The 18438-nt window shown below is 56.3% G+C and overlaps 3 protein-coding genes across 5 annotated transcripts; 1 reads left to right on the top strand and 2 right to left on the bottom strand.

Annotated features, from left to right (window-relative positions):
* Positions 1 to 124: 124 nt before the first annotated feature.
* cdc42bpb (CDC42 binding protein kinase beta (DMPK-like)) lies at positions 125 to 11572 on the bottom strand. 2 transcript variants are annotated; one of them, XM_049757728.2, is made up of 37 exons: positions 9930 to 11572; positions 9380 to 9471; positions 8772 to 8855; positions 8606 to 8701; positions 8373 to 8521; positions 8187 to 8280; positions 7918 to 8118; positions 7219 to 7467; positions 6943 to 7147; positions 6741 to 6848; positions 6545 to 6678; positions 6233 to 6475; positions 6048 to 6158; positions 5734 to 5978; positions 5565 to 5670; positions 5352 to 5476; positions 5177 to 5282; positions 4934 to 5082; positions 4726 to 4823; positions 4581 to 4660; positions 4444 to 4512; positions 4299 to 4370; positions 4123 to 4228; positions 3905 to 4041; positions 3688 to 3827; positions 3545 to 3626; positions 3258 to 3474; positions 3108 to 3170; positions 2800 to 3041; positions 2358 to 2712; positions 2180 to 2277; positions 2026 to 2110; positions 1817 to 1934; positions 1622 to 1739; positions 1232 to 1456; positions 860 to 968; positions 125 to 796 (listed from the first exon to the last, which is right to left on the bottom strand). In XM_049757728.2, exons 1-37 carry the CDS (start codon positions 10117 to 10119, stop codon positions 678 to 680), a joined length of 5220 nt encoding a protein of 1739 aa, XP_049613685.1. In that variant the 5' UTR covers positions 10120 to 11572; the 3' UTR covers positions 125 to 677. The 2 variants fall into 2 exon arrangements, with proteins under 2 accessions (XP_049613685.1, XP_049613686.1); XM_049757729.2 differs by lacking the exon at positions 1232 to 1456 and having other exon boundaries at positions 9930 to 11568.
* Positions 11573 to 12522: 950 nt separating this feature from the next.
* Positions 12523 to 15589, top strand: ckbb (creatine kinase, brain b). The gene is made up of 8 exons (XM_049757773.1): positions 12523 to 12692; positions 13652 to 13852; positions 14025 to 14179; positions 14248 to 14380; positions 14439 to 14610; positions 14686 to 14809; positions 14884 to 15073; positions 15157 to 15589. Exons 2-8 carry the CDS (start codon positions 13660 to 13662, stop codon positions 15333 to 15335), a joined length of 1146 nt encoding a protein of 381 aa, XP_049613730.1. The 5' UTR covers positions 12523 to 12692; positions 13652 to 13659; the 3' UTR covers positions 15336 to 15589.
* On the bottom strand, positions 15573 to 18357 carry LOC125990492 (tumor necrosis factor alpha-induced protein 2). 2 transcript variants are annotated; one of them, XM_049757760.2, is made up of 12 exons: positions 18276 to 18356; positions 17647 to 18207; positions 17373 to 17584; positions 17198 to 17312; positions 17002 to 17124; positions 16840 to 16937; positions 16690 to 16782; positions 16512 to 16626; positions 16319 to 16447; positions 16109 to 16255; positions 15930 to 16045; positions 15573 to 15855 (listed from the first exon to the last, which is right to left on the bottom strand). In XM_049757760.2, exons 2-12 carry the CDS (start codon positions 18169 to 18171, stop codon positions 15732 to 15734), a joined length of 1797 nt encoding a protein of 598 aa, XP_049613717.1. In that variant the 5' UTR covers positions 18172 to 18207; positions 18276 to 18356; the 3' UTR covers positions 15573 to 15731. The 2 variants fall into 2 exon arrangements, with proteins under 2 accessions (XP_049613717.1, XP_068505383.1); XM_068649282.1 differs by having other exon boundaries at positions 16512 to 16634; positions 16840 to 17124; positions 18276 to 18357.
* Positions 18358 to 18438: the final 81 nt, after the last annotated feature.

The following is an 18438-nucleotide window of genomic DNA, read 5'->3' as shown; positions in this document are numbered from 1 at the left end:
TGGCATACTGGCCAGCTTGTCTCAAATGCAGTCAGAGCGCCCCCTGGTGGACAAATGACAAATACATTATCCAGTGTCCAAATGGCTGATTATGTACATTTCTATCAATCAAACAGCTCGCAGCGTCAGTAGATTCTTTTATTGTTTGTCATCATTACAAAGTTGTCTTTTTTTTCCTGGTGATTTCTGTGAAGAAAAAAAATGTCAACAGTAGTGTTCAGCTGACCTGGCAGGTCAGAGGTTAAGGGGCGGGACCCGGTGCAAGAGGAAGGAGAAATGACAACAATGTGCAACTTCAATACAGTGTTTTTCTTTGTGTTCACGCCAAAGTCAAACAGTAAAAGATTTATGAGTACTAATTAGTGATTGACGGCCTCGAGTCAAAGGTCAGCGGAGGCCGTTCGTTGTGTTTCCTAGCAACAAAAGATTTAAAACCCAGATAAAAGCTGGAAGCTCACTCATACCGCCACAATAAAAGGGGATTAAAATGGAAAAGCACACGGCAGCCTTACTGCTTCCGTAACCCGCAGCCTCGCCTCGCCTCGCCTCGCGCCCGTGTGCGTTTAGTGTATGCGTGTGTGTGGGCGCTCCTTTCAAGGCTCAGAGTGCAGAGTGCGTCTGCGGTGAGGGACCTGGCCGGCGTTCCACTGCAATCCATCGATCGATCGATTGATCAATCAATCGGCGGAGGTGTCAGAAGACAGATCGATGCAAGACTCCACGGTGGGCGTCACCTCTCGCTCTGAGTCCGGCTCCGGCTCCTGAGCGCCGCTGGATGAAGCGCCTCCCCCAAAGTCTACAAAACAAACGAGACAAATGCTAGTCGAGCTTACAAAAGCGCCAGTGGGGAAAAACATACCTGAGGCTGTGCGCGTCATGTGTGTTTTGCTCCTCTGATGGCGGGAGATGCTAGAAAGTGGGCGGGGCTTGTCTTTAACAGCATCCTCTTGAGAGGAAGAGACCACGCCCTGTGTGTATACACACACACACACACGCACACAGGTCACATGTACATATGAAGGAAAGGTGTTTGTGTACATGAGACATGCCTTTGCCAGCGTGTGTTGAGCCACCATTTTGAAAAAATATCATGCACATCAACCAACACAAAGGAAATCAAGTGAAATCATGCTTGAGTTTGTCGTCGCCCCCAGTTTGGGGCAGGATTTACTTTGGATCCATTGCTTTTGACGAGTGTCGAGTGTGTATGTATGGGGGTCCGGGTTATTACCCTTCCCAGAGAGGAGATGGAGGGAGAGGAAGAGGAGGAGGAGGAAGGCTGCAGGAGGCTCTGCTGGGAGGAGCACGAGGCCGAGTCTTTCAGCAAGAAGACCCCGGCCGACGACGACGTCATGTGATACACGTGTTCAAAATTGGAGGGCGAGGAGATGAGGGTGTGACGGGAGGTGGACGAGGAGGGGGAGGGAGACGGGGAGGGGGGGGGCACATCACCGACCTGGAAGTCAGGGAGGGACGGGAGCAGCGGAGGAGGAGGACAAGAGACCACCAGTCAGTCGACATGCAGAAGGGCGGGTGGAGGATCAAGCCGGGACGACAACATGCAGGTGGGAGCAAGGGAGGGAGGGAGGAGGACATGCAGGCAGAAGAGGCGCTTGCTTACCAGGGGCAGGTCCATGAGAACCTGCTTGCCGTCTCCCGGTCCCATGTGAGCCACGTGGTTGAAGTTGGTGGGATTGGAGATCATCTTGGACCTCAACTCGGGATCTCGCCGCATTTCCCTGGAGGGACCACACGCAACATGCCGTCCAGTCGCGGCCAGCAAATCAGGGTGAGCGAGACGGCGAGTCGGCTTCACCTGCGCTGCTGAAGTCTTTCTTCCTCGGGAACTTTGAAGAGGAACTTCCTCTTGCTGCGAGTGCGGACCATCAACTTCCTGCTGTGCTCCGACATCTCCGGGATGGTCAGGTCACCCTCTGAGTATGGGACGGCACGGCGGGAGACAAGCGGGCTTAAAAAGGGGCGTGACCTAGAGAGGCCTAGAGGGCGGCGTCCGACCGCTCTCACCCGACGACGCGTTGCTGAAGTAGATGAGGCGAGGGGCTTCTGAGGTCAGCAGGTTGAGGGTCCCTTCCACGTTGAGAGGTCGGATCTGGGGGGCAGGCGGACACCCGGGTCAACGCGGCGATTGAGCGGCGGCGCGCCGACGCCAACTTGTTACCTTGCGCAGCGAAATGGTCTGCACCCACTCGGCCGTGTGGATGTCAAAGACGTCTACGCCGTATTCGCTGTAGACGGTCAGGTGGGAGGAGTTGGAACCTACACACGAGGAGTGCGGACCATTGACTGACGGTCGGTCACCCCACTTTTGCTACTTTTACGAGCGGCGAGGGGCGTACTGCAAGCCAGCGGCGTGGCGGGCCACATCAGCTCCTGCGTCCGCGAGCGGTAGCCCTGCCCGTCCACGAAGACGCCCAGCTGGCTGAAGCATAGCAGCACCTCGGCCGATCCCACCTCCAGGGCGTGCAGGGCGTCCAGGGGCTGTTGGGCCAGGAAGGCCAGCGACGGGTCGGCCGGGCTCACCAAGCTGATGGGCGACGACTCGCCCTGGAGCGCTAGCAGCGCGAAGCCCGACGGGTAGCCCACGCACAGGCGCTCGCGGACCATCCCCAGCCACTGGACCGTCCCCGGGGCCTGCACTTCCCACAGCCGCCTGTAGTGGGGTTTGCCTCGAGTGATCTCGAAGCACAGCACCTGCGGGCGTCACCGGCCGGCGAGTCAGAAGACGGTGACGGGAGGACAGGGAAGCGCGGCGCGACGCGGCCTCGCCGTTCCCCTGACCTGACGTTTGACGGCGGCCATCAGGCAGGTGGGCCCGCCGGGTCGCAGCAGCCCGGCGGTCAGGGCCTGGCAGCCTTTGGTTTCCGTCAGCTTGATGTCAAAAGCGGCCTCGCTGCCATCCAGCAGTTCCCAAGGGTGAAGATGCACCGTGCGGTTTCGCCCGCACAGCAGCGCAAACATCCTCTCCTTGGGGATGAGCTCCATCTGGTAGACTTTCCTGCTGTCCGCCGCTCGCACGATCACTTCAAGACAAAGCGGGCAAACGGGTCAGCCGGCGTCACAGCTGGAGGCGCTCGCGGCCGACTCACCGTCTCTGGTCACCTCCACCACAAACAGCCCGTCCTCGGTTCCCAGGGCGATCCGCTCCCGGTCTGCAAACGCCAAACAGGTTTTAAAGTTGCGCCACAGCACGGCGCTTCTTCAACGGTGCCGTTAAAGCAAACAAAAAAAAAACGGACCAAGCACAGCTCCGGAGAGCGTGGCCTTGATGATGGGCAGCGAGGCGTCGTAGGCCTCGTGCAGGATGTGGACCTGCTGGTTCTTCAGCGAGTTTTTGGCCACGATGCTCTGCAGGCCTTCCAGGATGCAGACCCACTTCCTCTTCTCCGCCTCGTTCTCAGCCAGAACCAACAGAGACACGCGGCACAGCAGCGAGCTCAGCTGCGACGACGTCACCTGAACACACGGGCCGCACACGTGCGTCACCTGCCGGCTCCACTTTGCTCACCAGGGGGCGCCGTCCTACCCGGAAGATGCACGGAATGTCCTTTCTGGAAGCGTGGATGACATCCGAGGCCAGCACGGAGCTGACGGAGAACTCCTCATCCCTACGCGGGCGGACACGTTTGCACGTCATGGATGATGAAACGGGCCACTGTGCGGCTTTACCTGAGATCCAACACCAGACTGGCCACCACGCCGGGCTGCGTGGTCTTGCCCTCTGGGACGTCGTAAAGAAAAAGCTTGCAGTCCGAGACCACGGCGAAGGCTCGCTGCCAGCCTTTCTTCACGCCGCTGGGTTTGGGAATCTGATGGGACAAGAAATAGACTCCAAAAAAGGTTCTTTTTTTTCCAGGGTTTTCTCGATTGCAGATTTAGCGCGTACCCTGACGTATCCTTTATAGGCGGTGCCGATGCCCCTTTGGACGTCGACGCCCTGCGGTCTCTTGGCCTGCTCGGCCGGAATGGGGCACACGAGGGGGGCCTGGTCTTTGCAGGCCACGTGGCAGATGAAGGAGCAAACTGTGGAAGCGGCAACAACGTCACGGTGAGCGCACGGGAGCCAGCGAGGGGGCGGGCGTGCGAGCAAGCGGGCGAGCTCACCTTCGCAGGCGTATCCCTGTCGCATGAGGCCCACCATGAGGGAAGTGCAGTGGGTGCACTGGGTGGGACTGGAGAAGGTCTTGATGCTGAGCTGGTGGGCTTTGGGCTGCAAACGCATCACACCAATGACACACGAGACAAGGCCTTGCCGACCGAGCCTTTCGTCAGCGACGTACCTTTAGCACGCTCAATGATGAACTTTGGTAGCTGGGCGAGGGGCTCATTGAGACGGACGACAGCTTCAAATCCTGAAGACGCACACACGACAGGCGTGGAGATGCCTTCTCGGCGTTCTTCATCGCAGTCATTGCAAAGACTTACCTCGTTCTCCGAGGCAGCCGCGGACAGCGTGCTTTGGGATCTCAGGGGGGTGGCGTCGAGGGGCGTGGTCTGCACACACACACGGTGCATTTTCAACGTTTGACTGTGTCTGACCACGGACAAACAGACGGACTCACCCTGAAGGTCAGGTCGGGCGCCAGCGGAGACGTGTTGAAGTACTCAAAGATGGAGTCCTGGAAGTCCGGAAGGTTCAGCGCTGCACGCAAAGTCAAAAGGTCAAAGTGGGCTACAGCGCTAGCGCTAGCAAGGGGTCGACCTCACCTTTGTCCGAGCGTGATCTGCCGTCCTCCATTTCCTTCTTCATATTCTCAATCTGGGAGGCCATCTCGGTGCCGCGTTCCTCGGAATCCTTCAGCTTGCTGCACATGCGAGACGGCGAGGAGACCGACGGGACAAAGACAACGAGCGTTAGCTGGCGCAGACGGGACAGCGTGACTGCCAGCCAGTGCCCAGAATAAAGAGGCGTGACCTCTCCAGCGCCATGTTGGCGGCTTTAATCTTGCGCAGTTCTTGGTGGACCATCTGCTTGGCTCGGATCTCGGCGTCCAGAGCCGACTGGAGCTCCAGACGGGCCGACATGTCCAGCTTCTGACTGCGACGCACCTTCCACAAGGGGTCCTGTTGAAAGCGTTTCAAACACCGTTAGATGAGCGCAAGCCGTACTGGACCTCCACATGGGTCAGTACTGAAGAGTGGAAAGTCCTAGACACACCAGAGTTCTGCTGCCCAGGTTGGAGCTTCGGAGTGTCTCCAACTCGTCCGTCATCTTGGTGGCCAAGGCTTGGAGGTAACCACGGGCATCTTTCTCGTCGCTCACCCTGAACACAAAGGCGGTGAGGTGGTGAGAGAGCGCCCCCCCCCCCCGGTTTCTGTCGCCGAGCACTCACCACTGAATGATCTCGGCAATCTGAGCTTCCCAATGAGCCACGCTCTCCTTCTTGGACGAGGCGTCCTGGAGGTCGTCTTCCAGCTGGCGGTTCTGAGCCGTCAGCTCATCCACAAACGAGCACAACTAGGCGGAGCGGGCGCAGGAACGCAGTTACAAACACGCAGGAACACCATCACCAGACAAAGCGCAGCGATTTCGGCCAGTCGCCCACCTTGTCATTTTCTGTCAGCAGTTTTTTGTTTTCTTCCATTAGAAGGTTCTTTTCCCGCTCGTGTTTGTCCTTCAGGACACTGATAGCTTCGTCCATCTCCGCTTGTCTGCGCAGGAAGAATAAATGCATGAGCATCGGCGGGCCCATCTCCTGCGGGACCAAGACTCACCTGTCCCTCTTGTCCTTATCCAGCTTGTCCATGAGCTCCTTAATCTCCTTGTTGGCGGCCAACTGCAAGGACTCGGAGTCGTGCAGCTCTTTGCGCCACTTCTTCACCTCGGACGAGTGCGCAGAGTCCCTCCTCAGCATCTCCTCCTCGTAGAACAGAACCTTCTTGTCCAGCTCCGCTTTGAGGCGAGACAGCTCCTGCTGGGACTCCGCCCCCCCTGCTGAAGCTCCTCGACCCTGTTGAGACTGAAAGCGGGACCGCCGATTCAGAATTTGAATTCCGCCAGCTCTACTGGTAACCTCGCGACCGCTGACCTTGTAGCACTGGAGATCAGCCTCCAGCTGTTTGGCATAGACTTCGCTGTGCTCCTTCAGCTTCCTCTCCTTGGACGCTTCTGCCATCACTTCGTCCAGCTGAGCCTCCAGCTGAGAAGAAGACCAGGCCGTGTTAATTTGGCCCGCCGCCGGCCCGGCGTCTCGTGAGCTCCGTCCCTCCTCACCTCCTTGCGGTTCTTGTCAGTCTTGCGAATGTCCTGCCGCATGACGTCCATCTTCTGAAGGAGGCTGTCCGTCTCTTCCTCCTTTTCCCGAAGGTGGCGAGCCAGGCGTTGCTTGGAGGAGCTCAGCTCGGCCGTCCTCTCTGACAGCTCAGAGAACTCCTGCATGGCCGAGCGTCTCTGGGAATGCGCCTCCTTCAGTTCCTTGGATTGCGTTCTCAGGCGCTCCAGGGCCTCCACCATTTGCTGCTCACACCATCTAACTGTTAGCGACTCCTGCGCAGCGCACACGAATGTGGATTGGAGTACGCTCACCTTGTGGACGTCTTCCTTCTCTTGCCGCAGGGTCTTCACTTGCCTTTCCAGGTGCTTCAACCTGGAGGCGGAGCTGTCGTAGTCCTGCTGCAGGGTGACCGCCTCTTCCAGCTGGTGCTCCAACCTATCCGAGTCTAGCAGAGCAGGCGCGGGGGGTCACGCCGTGACGAGGTCATCCGGCCAAGACGAGTCTCACCTGCCAGCTTTTTCTTCAGACGCTCGATCTCCTCGTTCAGCTTCTTGATCTCTTTGTCTTGACTCGGGGTTCCTCCTAGAGGCGGAGCCTGCAAGGCCTGCGTTGACTCTACAGAAGCGGGGTTGGAGCGAGCCCAAAATGCAATAAGGTCCCCGATCACAACCGACAAAGTGCTCCATCTATGTCCATCATGCGGGCTCACCTTGCAGTCTACGGTTGAGTTCCTGCTTCTCCTGCTCCAGACTGCGAATCCTCTTCTCGAAGGCCTCCAGCTGGCAGCCGGCGCCGGCCTCCTGCCCGGCACCGCGGGCGGTGTCTGAGAAGCTGCTGTCGGTGGTGTAGGTGAAGCCCACGAAGGGGAGGTGCTGCCCGGTGAAGCCGCTGTGAGACATCGGCGGGTTGATGTCCTGCGGAACAAGCTCGTTAAGCACCTTGGCTTAGGCCACTTTATTGCTGGAGGAGGCCAGGCGTCCCTCACCGGATTCTTGAGGACGTCATCGTCCACGTCAAAGTTGGACGTGTCGGTGGGCGAGGACACTTCGGGGATGTAGGGCGCCTCGGCCGAGCGGATGTTGTCCCAGTCGATGGCGCTGAAGAAGGGGTGGGTCTTGAAGTCGGAGATGCCGTTGGCGCCCAGCCGGCGCTCCCGCGAGCACAGCAGCCGTTGGATCAGATCCTTGGCCGCGTCCGACACGTCGCTCACGTGGGACGGAAACTGGAACCGCTCCTGCAGCCCGGAAAACCGCGTTACGTCCTATTTCCAAACGTGATTGATGGCACTTTGTTGAACTCAAGTGAACCCGCCTGATATTTAAGTTTTAGACACGACCTAATTGTGAACAAAAGAACCTCGCAGCGGCAGTTTGCGGCCACTCCCGGCTGACATTTTGTGTCAGGCTAAAAAAAGCAGAAGCTGAAGTTTGACTTGGAACAAACCCAAACGGCAAGCGAAGGAGAAAAAAAATGGAGGACGGACGAATGCGGCAGCCGCTGAGGGACGGCGCTTCACATTTAGAAAAGAGGACGCAAGCAAGAAATTAGGACGCAGCGGAGGACGCCACCCGACACGTGTAATGCAATGACTTTTTGGGCTGCCACATCGTGGGATGAGGTCAGCCACTTCATTGCTCCAGAACATCTCCATAAATCTTTTCACTTAGCGAGAAGTGTCGCTGACCTCGTGGTTCATGATCTTGCCGTAAGTTTCCACCAGCGACTCGGCGTAGAAGGGCGTCTCGCCGTACAGCATCTCGTACACGCACACGCCCAGAGACCACCAGTCGCACTCGGGCCCGTAGCGGCCCATCCCGTCCTCCATGGCCTGCAGGATCTCAGGGGAGATATAGTCCGGGGTGCCCACCGCCACCGACGACTGCACCTGCTCGACACACCACGCGTGTTCTCACGCCTCGTTCAATCAACACCGCGTGTGTGCGTGCGTCTTACCGTGCCGTCCTCCAACATGCGCAGACACGATCCAAAGTCGGCCAGACGAATGTGGCCGTTGACGTCCAGCAGCACGTTGTCAGGTTTAATGTCTCTGGAAGGAGAGAAAAAAAAAAAAAACACACGTAAGGCTCAATCTGAATCTCATGGACGAATGGAGCCTTTTGAAGATAAAACTCGGCCTACCTGTGGATGTAACGCTGCTGGTGGACCGAGTACACCGCCAGAACCATCTCGGCCACGTAGAACTTGGCCATGTCCTCCGGCAGACGATCCTCAAATTTGCTGAGCAGCGTCAACAAGTCTCCGCCCACGTAGTAATCCATCACCAGGTACTGCAGGGGCCGGCGGGTCACATGACAGCGGAGTGGCATCAGTACTTGGGACTTTGCAAGAGTAAAAAGAGAAGGTGTACTCACGAGGTAGTTGTCATCCTGGAATGCAAAGTGCAGCGTGGTGATCCACTGGCTGTCCCCTCTCACCAGCACGTCACGCTCCTCACGGAAACACGCCGTCTGCCCACATCGACAAGTCAAACGGCGGCGGTCGCCACGACGCGCCCGCGGCTCACGGCGGCGTTGTTACCTCGGCCCGCTTTAACATCTCCCACTTGTTGAGGATCTTCATGGCGTACACCCTCTCCGTCTGCTTCATCTTCACCACGGCAACCTGAGCGGGGAACGGAGGCTTACTATCAATTCATTGATTATCAAAATGATTGTCCTTTAAAATGTGCTCATTGATATTTCCAGGGGGCAATTTAGGGAACTGTCCAAGTCCGCCAGGCTTCATTTGGGAGAAACTTGTCATGTCACGCACTTGGCTAAAACCCATCCAGCAGGCGTCGGCCAGCACGTGTGGGCGTGTTGGTGGCCCGAGGCAATGAGAAGGTGCGGCGGCGGCGGCGGCGCACCCGCCTAAAAGATATGCATAGAAACTACACATGCCAGCGTTCGACACCGCCTCAAACTTGACAGCGCTCATCGTTCCGCCTCGGTTTGTTTGTTTGTTTGCGCGATGTCAAGCTCGCCCCGTCGGGAAGGCGGGCCCAAATCCGAGCGCACCGAGATAGGAAGCCGCCCGCCGTAAACAGGAAATGCACTGGAAAGGCTTGCTGTCGTCCAGGAAGCGCGCACGCACACACACACAAAAAAAGCTCCTGACATGAAAAAGTCCCAAACAGGAAACGTTACCTCGCCAAAAGCTCCACGTCCAATCACCTTCAACATCTCAAAGTCGTCTCGGTGCAGTCGCAGGTCCTTGACGGACGTTGTGAAGGGTTTCACTGCGGACAAAACAAATCCTTATTGGCATTTTTTAATTGAATGAAAGCAGACTGCTTTCTAGTTTTCTCAAATAATAGACATTTGCAAACATGTGCTTTCACTTTGGAGAACCTGCACTGGCAATTTGATATGAAATACTGTTCTGGCATAAAGAGAAATTCACGTTTGCTATCCGAGTCATCAATGAAGTGGAAAAAAAATGATTGACAGATGATTTGACTCTTATAATAATCGAGCAAAAAGCATGTGACTTTGTTTTTGATGTCTTTGAGCATGAAAGGGATCAATCCACAAGCTCTCATCTTGTTGTGCGCCTTCAGACATCTTTGAGCAAGCACGTCAAGATTCAAAAGAAGCTTGCGGCTCCGCCGGCCGCGCCCCACTTCACGAAGCAGCTTCCCGGCCCGGCCCGGCCCGGCCCGGGGAGTGTGGAGGTTCCGATGGGTTGGGTTCTTACCCCAGTCGAGGAAGTCGGTGACGTGCTTCTCCCTCTTGAGCGAACAGTTGGAGCACTCGCTGGTCACGCAGACGAGGAGGTCGAGCAGGGTCTCGACGCTCAGGCAGCCCGGGGCCGTGCGCTCCACAAGCATCTCTTCCAGACGCTTTAGGCGGACCGGGGCCGCCTGAGCATCCTTGGCCGCCGACATGCTCGCTCGCGGACGGTTCTGGCTCGGCCCGGCCTAAAGGCTGCTATACGTTCGCTGCTAAGCTCCGCTAGCTCGTTAGCGCCCACCAAACATTCCCGAGCGGGCGGGCGGCCCGTTTCCTAGCTCGCTCGCTCGCTCGCTCGTCTATGCCTGTTTGAGTTTGTATGTCCAGTTCCGTCTGTTGTCCGTCGGACCGACAGACGTCAGGTTTTGCTCCACATCGGCTTTAATCCCGAGCCAAATGTCCGCTTTTGCTCCCGTCGTCACGTTCGACTCCGCCGCCGCTCCATGCTCGTCCCTGGCGGCCTATCAGCTCCCGACTTCGTCCGGTACCAGCGGCACCGAGCGAACGACCGACTGGTGTTGACGTTTCGGACGGGCACCCCAACCGGGAAAGATTACGGAGCGTTTTTCGGATCTTCCCAGCGGGAAGACGGCGACGGCAGGATCCAGGTCGCCTCCCTGGCGGCAAGTGGCAGCACTATGGAGCTCTTCCGCCACTTGGCACTTTCACAACTAAAGTCTTCCTTTCACACGCGCAAACGGGCAAGCGCTCTGGGGAAAACGCCTCTCACTAGCATAGTCTTCTTCAAATGCTCAGCGTCACGCAGTACACTTCAATTATGTCAATCTGCTGCTACGATCACGTGGCTCCACGCGAATGCTTTTGTTTTGAAAGAGAAAGCCAAAATGGCCGAAAGTTGTCTCCTGAATGCGGCTGGTGAGCGATCAGCCAGGATCACAGGCCCCGCCTTCTCTGCCGGAAACGCCATGGAGACGTGACGTCACGTCATCGGGCCTCGGGAGCTAGGAGGAGGCTGGGACGTGACGTCATCACAGCCAGGAGGAGACTGGAGCCGGCGTCACGGGGGTGACGTCGCCACAACGGACGCCTGACAACAAACAGCTTTGGACAATCACAAAGGCCCCGTTCGAAATGCATGTTGGGATGAGGGAGGGAGGGAGGCAGAAAGAAAGCAGGCTAAACCAATCGATGAAGTGGCGCCGTTACGTTTGCAAATGACAGCAGTATTGAAAATGTTTCTTTTGCTTTCCTCTTTGGGAGAGGCCAGGATTCCGGCGATATGTCACATGGGCGTGAAAATTCATCCTTTAAAAACTGTCAGCGAGTGCTCCAATTGGGTATTTGGACTTGTCATCCAATCGCAGACAATGCTCGCGTAGAAATGGAATGAAGTGCAATCAAGTTGCATGATATATTATCCATGACATCACTGAAGGACCTCTGGTGACATCAGAATGACAGGCACATCTCCACTTTGTGTCCATTATGTTAAAGCTCATAGCTTCATTTCTCCACTAGGCGGCGACACACACACACACGCGCATACAAATACAAACACACAGCATGACAGCTCCTCCAAGAAGGGCCAATCACCAAGCAGCAAGTTGTCATGGTAACAGTCACATGGTCCGCTCTGTCCCAGATTACCCCACGCACACACTTAAACCCCGCCCCTTTGTTTTTTGATTATTTTGTCCTTCCTTCCTTCCTCTCTTCCTTCCTTTCCTCCTTCCTCCCTCTCATCCTTCCTTTCCTCCTTCCTTCCTGTCCTGTCACTGAGTGAATCCATTAGATTGTCTGTGTGCACTTGGGGCCGGTTGTCGTGGCGACAAAAACGAAATGGGGTCAGAGTGGTGCTGGCTAAATGTCCCACAATGCACCTGGCTGACAGCCACTTACATAACCAGCAGGCTACCAATCAGAGCAAAAGGAGACTGCGAGTTCATACACAACCAAAAGTGCCATCTTTGTCGTCATCATCCTCACTTCATCCTTCCTCCTTCTCCTACCGAACCAGATTAGCTTGGTGTGTAGACAAACAGCCTATTAGCAGCCCACGAACTCAGCTCATGCTGCACGCAGACGCGCAAATAACTGACCCACAGACATACTGGAGACGCAAACACACAAGTGCACGCATGCACGCAGGAGAAAGGCACGCGCGCGCACGGCGACACTGTGCGCACACATGCACGCGCACACACAAAGCTTTGCTTGTTAGTGGTGCGCTTTTGTTGCCAGTTTGTTAAGATTCTCAAGGCAAGCGCAGACAGCTGAAAGTTGAAAGGTCACCTATTGAGAAAGTCATCAATGCAATAGGGTAATGGAAGCCCGGCCAATAGCGTGAGGAGGAGGGGAACCAATCCTGATTGGTCAAAAGAGGACATATTTGCAGTCTCACTAAGAATGAACGATGAAGATGACGACGACGAGAATGGTGAAGATGAAGCAGCCCGGAGATGGATGGCGTTGTTGTGCAGACGTGCGTCTGAATTTTGCCGCACTTGGCGTGAAGAACCGAGGTGAGGGGAACCTCGGTTCTTCACGCCAAGTGACGTCACGTGACAGCACCACCACCAGCAAGAGCAGCAGCAGCACTTTCCCCTCCAATGGAATGAATGGACCGCAAATAGGAGCCAATAGGCTGCGAGGGGCGGTTATAAAAAGCTGGACGCGCTCTAATCCGCCGTCGCCGCAGCAGAACTGAACCAAACCGGACCGGACCAGCTTCCTTCGCACCACATCGCTCCAGCGGAACAGACCACAGGTAAGGGCCAATCATCCTGATCAATCATCCAACCATCTCATCAGTCAATAGAAAAGACCATCCATCCATCCATCCATCATGCGCACACGATGGATAACCTCCCCCCCCCCCCCCCCGTCACTCAGCACGTCACGTTACGTCACCACGGGTGGGGGGCGGCTGTCCGAACAAAGAGCCGCTGTTTACGCTCCTTTTCTGCTATTTCATTGCCCTCATTTTAATTCTCACGCGGCGCGCATCGAAGTGGCGCGCGTGTCGGGCGCGCGCTCGCTCGCGTCCTTGTGCAGGTGTTGCGCAGTCAGCGCACCCGCCGTGCACCAGCCGCGCGCATCGCCGCTAATCGTCTTTGAGAGCACGCACGTTCCGCGCCAGCACATTGCATGACGTTTACACGTGACAAGGTTAGAGGTGAAGGTGAAGAAGATGAGGCCTGCACGCACAAACGCACGCACGCACGCACGCGCTGCGCCACTGCGCACAAGCCCAGCTTTGCGTGACCTTCATCACGCATGCCAGCAAGCGACTCGGGATAGATCGAGGACAACAGCAGGCCCCACTCCAAGCAAAATGGCGCTCAGAATCTACAATTTATATTGATGATTGATTTGTTGAATTTGCCCTTGAGTGAAGAGGAGAATACATTTGGTTACATTTCCACAACAAAGCGCCATGGATGGCGCAACACCGCGGCTAAGAAGGGCAGACGCCCGCCAGACGTCTGTGCAGTGCCAACTAAGCCCGCCAGCATTTTACTGTCAACAATATTCTCAATTAAATATATTTATGAATTATTTTCTCAAGCCCTGTATGCATCGGTCAAGCCACCCCCCCCCCCCCCCCCCCCCCCCAGGTAGAGGCCGCGCCCTCTGCATACTACAGGCCGCTACAGATCAGTGCATGAAGATGAAAAAAATGTCTGCATCCGACATACTCAACAAATAATAATCAATGTTCAGCAGCAGTCGCCATGCCTTTCGGGAACACGCACAATAAGCTGAAGATGAACTACTCGGCCGAGCAGGAGTACCCCGACCTGAGCCAGCATAACAACCACATGGCCAAGGTGCTCACGCCCGAAATGTACGCCCAACTGCGGGACAAGGAGACGCCCAGCGGCTTCACCCTGGATGATGTCATCCAGACCGGCGTGGACAATCCAGGTAAACCCAAAACCCAAATGAACTCGCCTGACTCCTGAATTCAGCTTGAGCTGGGCCGATTAGGAACTTAAATTGGATCGGCGGCTTAATTCTGCTTCCTAATTGGACTCCAGTCTATCCGGCTGGAAATAAAGTCTTTGGAGAGCGACTGAATTTCATTTTGGCCACTAAGGTCATCCATTCATCATGACGGTGGGCTGCGTGGCGGGAGATGAGGAGACCTACGAGGTCTTCAGTGACCTCCTGGACCCCATCATCGAAGACCGCCACGGGGGCTACAAACCCGATGACAAGCACAAGACCGACCTGGACCCGGAGAACCTGCAGGTAAAGCGGGCAACCGGGTTGGGATGGTGATCTGGACTCTCTGAGGGTTGGGCTTCAACTGGTTGCAGGGCGGAGACGATCTGGATCCAAACTACGTTCTGAGCTCTCGGGTTCGGACCGGCCGGAGCATCCGCGGCTTCTGCTTGCCGCCTCACTGCAGCCGGGGAGAGCGCCGCGCCATCGAGGACCTCTCCATCCAAAGTAAGACGTGACCTTTTCCCATCCACCTGCAGCAAAACGGCAAGTTTGCCCTTTGCAGGTCTGGACGTCCTGGACGGCGATTTGAAAGGTCACTACTACGCCCTGAAGAACATGACGGAGGAGGAACAGCAGCAGCTGATCGACGATCACTTCCTGTTTGACAAACCCGTCTCGCCGCTGCTGCTGGCATCCGGCATGGCTCGCGATTGGCCCGACGGTCGCGGCATCTGGTCAGAACCCGTCCGACTTTTTCCTCGCTCGGTCCAAATTGTCATCGCCGCCGTAACATTGGCGTGCCCTCGCAGGCACAACGACAACAAGACCTTCCTGGTGTGGGTCAACGAGGAAGACCACCTGCGCGTCATCAGCATGCAGAAAGGCGGCAACATGAGGGAGGTCTTCACCCGGTTCTGCACTGGACTCACCAAGGTCAGTCGCTTCAGTCCAAAGTCGACCAATCGAGTACGACTCCGAGCGCCTCACGCGTCCGTCTCGTGGAGCAGATCGAGTCCCTCTTCAAGGACCGAGGTCACGAGTTCATGTGGAACGAGCACCTGGGCTACGTTCTCACGTGCCCGTCCAACCTGGGAACCGGCCTGCGCGCCGGGGTCCACGTCAAGCTTCCCAACCTCAGCAAGCACGAGCTGTTTGGTGAAACCCTCAAACGTCTCAGGCTGCAGAAGAGAGGCACAGGTAGGACTTTGCTGAAGGGATCTCCAGGGGGGGAACCTTTGGCTGGCTGAAGTCCTCGAGCCCGCTTCTGTTTTTATCTTCAGGGGGCGTGGACACGGCAGCGGTGGGCGGAGTCTTCGACATCTCCAACGCGGACCGCTTGGGCTTCTCCGAAGTGGAGCTGGTCCAGATGGTGGTGGACGGCGTCAACCTCCTGGTGGAGATGGAGAAACGCCTGGAGGCCGGAGACGCCATCGACGACCTGATGCCCGAGCAAAAGTGAACCTTTCACCTGTGACACCTTGCACCCCCCCGCCCCCCCTCACGTATACTCTCGCGCCCGTAACCACGCCGACCCCCCACTTTAAGCAGAACCTGTCTTACGGGATGTTAGTGAGCCACGTAGATGTCTGACACCTCCTTGATTTTCTAGTTCCTGTTTGGAGCAAGTGAAACATCCCATAATAATAATAATAATAAAGTGACGCTAATAATAATACTGACAATAATGATAATAAAGTCTGTGAAATCCCTCAAGTGTTTATTGCACACACACTTTATCGACTGCACTTCATTAATTTTGCACAATGCCTTCAAGGATACGAATAAAAAGCCATCCATCTATCACAAATGTTTCGTGCTATCAAATCGGAAGGCAGGAACTAGCCGTGGTTCTGACCTATAAGAGCGCCGGCGTCTGATTGGTGGAAGTTAGCTCCTCCTCCATCGCACGTCTGATGGCGCCAACGTCAGCCGCCGAGACGTCCGACTTGAGGGCGAGCAGTGCCGACAACGCCGGCTGACTGAAGGGGATAAGATTTTGTTGCCGTGGTAACCAGGTGTGTCATCAAAATAACCAATGAGGAGAAGAGCACACCTGAAGTTTGGGAACTTCCTGACGAAGGCGACCATTTCTTGCTGGAAGCTTCCCAGATGGTGCGGGTGAAGCACGTCGGCCAGATGGCGGAGCATTGGTCCAAAGCGTTCGCCGCCCTAAGCGGAACCGCGCGAGCGTCACGCCACACTCAGAGACACATCGCCATGACGCCATCTTACCGCATAGAAGAAGTCGTCCATCTTATCGCCGTCCTCCGCCATCCTCTCGGCCGCGCCCGCCCGCTCCTCGTCGCTCTTCAAACGCCCATTTGACATTCTCCTCAAGTACTCCAACAGCAACTGGCGCTGGAACGTAGCCGCTAAGCTCTGCGGCCAGACACAAAGACGTGACACGGTTGACACAAACAGACGTGCGTGCGTGAGACTCACGTGTCTGCAGGAAGCCTTGAGGCCGCTCAGATGAAGCCTGAAGAGTTGGAACAAAGAATCCAGCAGCGAGTCCATGACCGACAATGAACCGTCTAGCCAGCCCGCCGTCCATAACTGCTTGTAATGCACCTGAAGGCGGACGCGCAAGCCGTGGTCATCACCGTCGGCGGCGGCGGCGGCGACGCTTTCCCACCTTGAGCTCCCCGTGGATGGGACGAGTAAAAGTAGAGAAGGCAAAATCCTGCAGCGTATCCAAGATGGCCGCACAGCGATGGCCGTGACTCGCCAGTTTAACGGTGATGTAATCTCTGGGGATGTTTCAAACCGTCAGCCGGCCATCATTAGGTGTGGAAATGTTCCTTGAGGCTCACCTGAGTTGTTCCTCGCAAGCCACGTGAGCCTTCATCCACGCTGCCGCACGCTCGTCTTTTCTCTGCGACAACTTCTCCAAGGTCTTCTTGTACCTGAAACGCACGGCCGTCAACGCCGCGGCGGTCACGGGCGCGGTTGCGTTGAGGTACCTGAGGAGGAAGCGCTCCAGGTGAGTCGCGATCTTGTGAGATTTGATGCCGTCGTCCCCGAGGACGGCGCTCAAGTCTGCGAGGGAACCGTCTATCACCTGAAAAGACATCATGCGCGCTGGCTATGTAAAAGGCGCGAGACAAACGCGAAGGAAGCGCAACCTGAATGACGTCGATGGCCAGCGGGCAGAAGAAGAAGTCATCCATGACTTCTGGCATGTTGGTGCTGGTCCACTTTTCTTCTTCTCTCTGCAGGGCTTTAAGCAACCACTCGGAGATCCGCTCCTGGTCGGGAAAATAAATGCAGACTGAGCACAAATTGCCACGTCTCTATGATTGTCCAAATTTTGGTCCTCACCTCTTTGTTGTTCATGAAGAGCTCCTCCAGCTGCCGTCGTTGATCCTGCTGGAGCAAAGCCCCCAGGCACCCCGTCTTCAACTTCCCGCGCAGTTCTTCATGCTCAAGGATTTCCCTACATATCACATTTGTCAGGTGGAAGCTGTAAACGCCATCAAACAACGGGCCTTCTCACTGCGGGTAGAAGGTGTTGACCCAGAAGAGCAGGTAGGCGCAGTCGTCCGCTTCAAGTCCGTCTCGGATCATGCTGCTCAGTCGGGCAGAGAAGGAACGATGACACAAACCGGCGTAAACGTTGAGCAGGTCCAGGTGAGGCTCGTAACGCGGCTGCAGCATGCGCACGCAGCGCAGAAGGTCCGCCTTCACGCGCTTGCCCATGCCGCACACCTGCCGTTGACAGTCACGTGACCTTGCAGTCAGGGGTTGTGATGTCACATCCTGGCACTCACCCGCCTCTTGACAGGTGAGGAAAGCCCGCCGGCCGTGTCCCGGTCGCCATCTAGGGCAGCTTCCTCCAGCCTGGACTCGACCACGTCGGCCAGAAGAGCATTGTGAGAGCCCAAACATTTGAGAGGTCGCCACGGTGGGCCGCCGCCGCCCGCCCAGCGCCGGTCCAGTTGCTCCTGAAGCCGCATGGCAGCCACGGCGTCGGTCAGACGGCCGCCGAGGTCATCAGAGGTCAAGCTCTCCTGAACCACTGTCAGGATTCGCAGCTTCAGCACCTCCAGGTCTTGCCAGAACCGGTCCACGTCTTCCTCACTCGGTTGGTCCAGACTCAGGAGCTCCTCTTCCTGGATCGACAACTTCCTGCCGATCTCCTCCAGCTCGTCCTCCGGCAATTTGCGGTTGCCGTCCTCCGACTGCACCTCGTCTGACCTCTGACCTGTTTTGCGTTCCTGCGACCTGACGTTCTTGCGGAACCTTGCTGGGAACTTGAGCCACCTTCTGCTCCCCCCATCCACCTTGTCTTCCATGACACGACGTCTTCCGATGGATTAGGAGGATTATTCCTGAAAAATAAACACAGTGGTGTCACATGACCAAAGCTAAAAGTCGACGACAAAGCCTTTAAACTCACGAGAGGAGGCAGCTGCTTCTTCCTGGAAGTTTTACCTGCAAATCGGAATAAGAGACAGACGGAAGGGGCGGGGCTTACAGGTGGAGTCATGTAGCTGAAATATGAACCTCAGAACGGAAACAAAAACAAGGCCTCCCGACAGCCAATATTTGTTTTTGATCAT

The sequence above is a fragment of the Syngnathus scovelli genome, chromosome 20, assembly GCF_024217435.2.
Source record: "Syngnathus scovelli strain Florida chromosome 20, RoL_Ssco_1.2, whole genome shotgun sequence".
Classification (NCBI taxonomy): domain Eukaryota; kingdom Metazoa; phylum Chordata; class Actinopteri; order Syngnathiformes; family Syngnathidae; genus Syngnathus; species Syngnathus scovelli.
Note: the sequence above shows the minus strand (reverse complement) of the source record. Positions and strands in the feature narration are given on the sequence as shown.

Excerpts from the sequence above, each read along its gene's own strand:
- cdc42bpb (XM_049757728.2), bottom strand. The coding sequence starts at position 10,119 with ATGTCGGCGGCCAAGGATGCTCAGGCGGCCCCGGTCCGCCTAAAGCGT. Across the intron at positions 6,159-6,232 it reads CTGACAAGAACCGCAAGGAG|CTGGAGGCTCAGCTGGACGA; the intron begins GTGAGGAGGGAC and ends TCTTCTTCTCAG. Across the intron at positions 2,278-2,357 it reads CGCCACGCCGCTGGCTTGCA|GTTCCAACTCCTCCCACCTG; the intron begins GTACGCCCCTCG and ends CCTCGTGTGTAG.
- ckbb (XM_049757773.1), top strand. The coding sequence starts at position 13,660 with ATGCCTTTCGGGAACACGCACAATAAGCTGAAGATGAACTACTCGGCC. Across the intron at positions 14,381-14,438 it reads CGAGGACCTCTCCATCCAAA|GTCTGGACGTCCTGGACGGC; the intron begins GTAAGACGTGAC and ends TGCCCTTTGCAG. Across the intron at positions 15,074-15,156 it reads GCTGCAGAAGAGAGGCACAG|GGGGCGTGGACACGGCAGCG; the intron begins GTAGGACTTTGC and ends TTTTATCTTCAG.
- LOC125990492 (XM_068649282.1), bottom strand. The coding sequence starts at position 18,171 with ATGGAAGACAAGGTGGATGGGGGGAGCAGAAGGTGGCTCAAGTTCCCA. Across the intron at positions 16,783-16,839 it reads CTGGAGCGCTTCCTCCTCAG|GTACAAGAAGACCTTGGAGA; the intron begins GTACCTCAACGC and ends CGTGCGTTTCAG. Across the intron at positions 16,635-16,689 it reads GCTTGCGAGGAACAACTCAG|ATCCCCAGAGATTACATCAC; the intron begins GTGAGCCTCAAG and ends ACGGTTTGAAAC.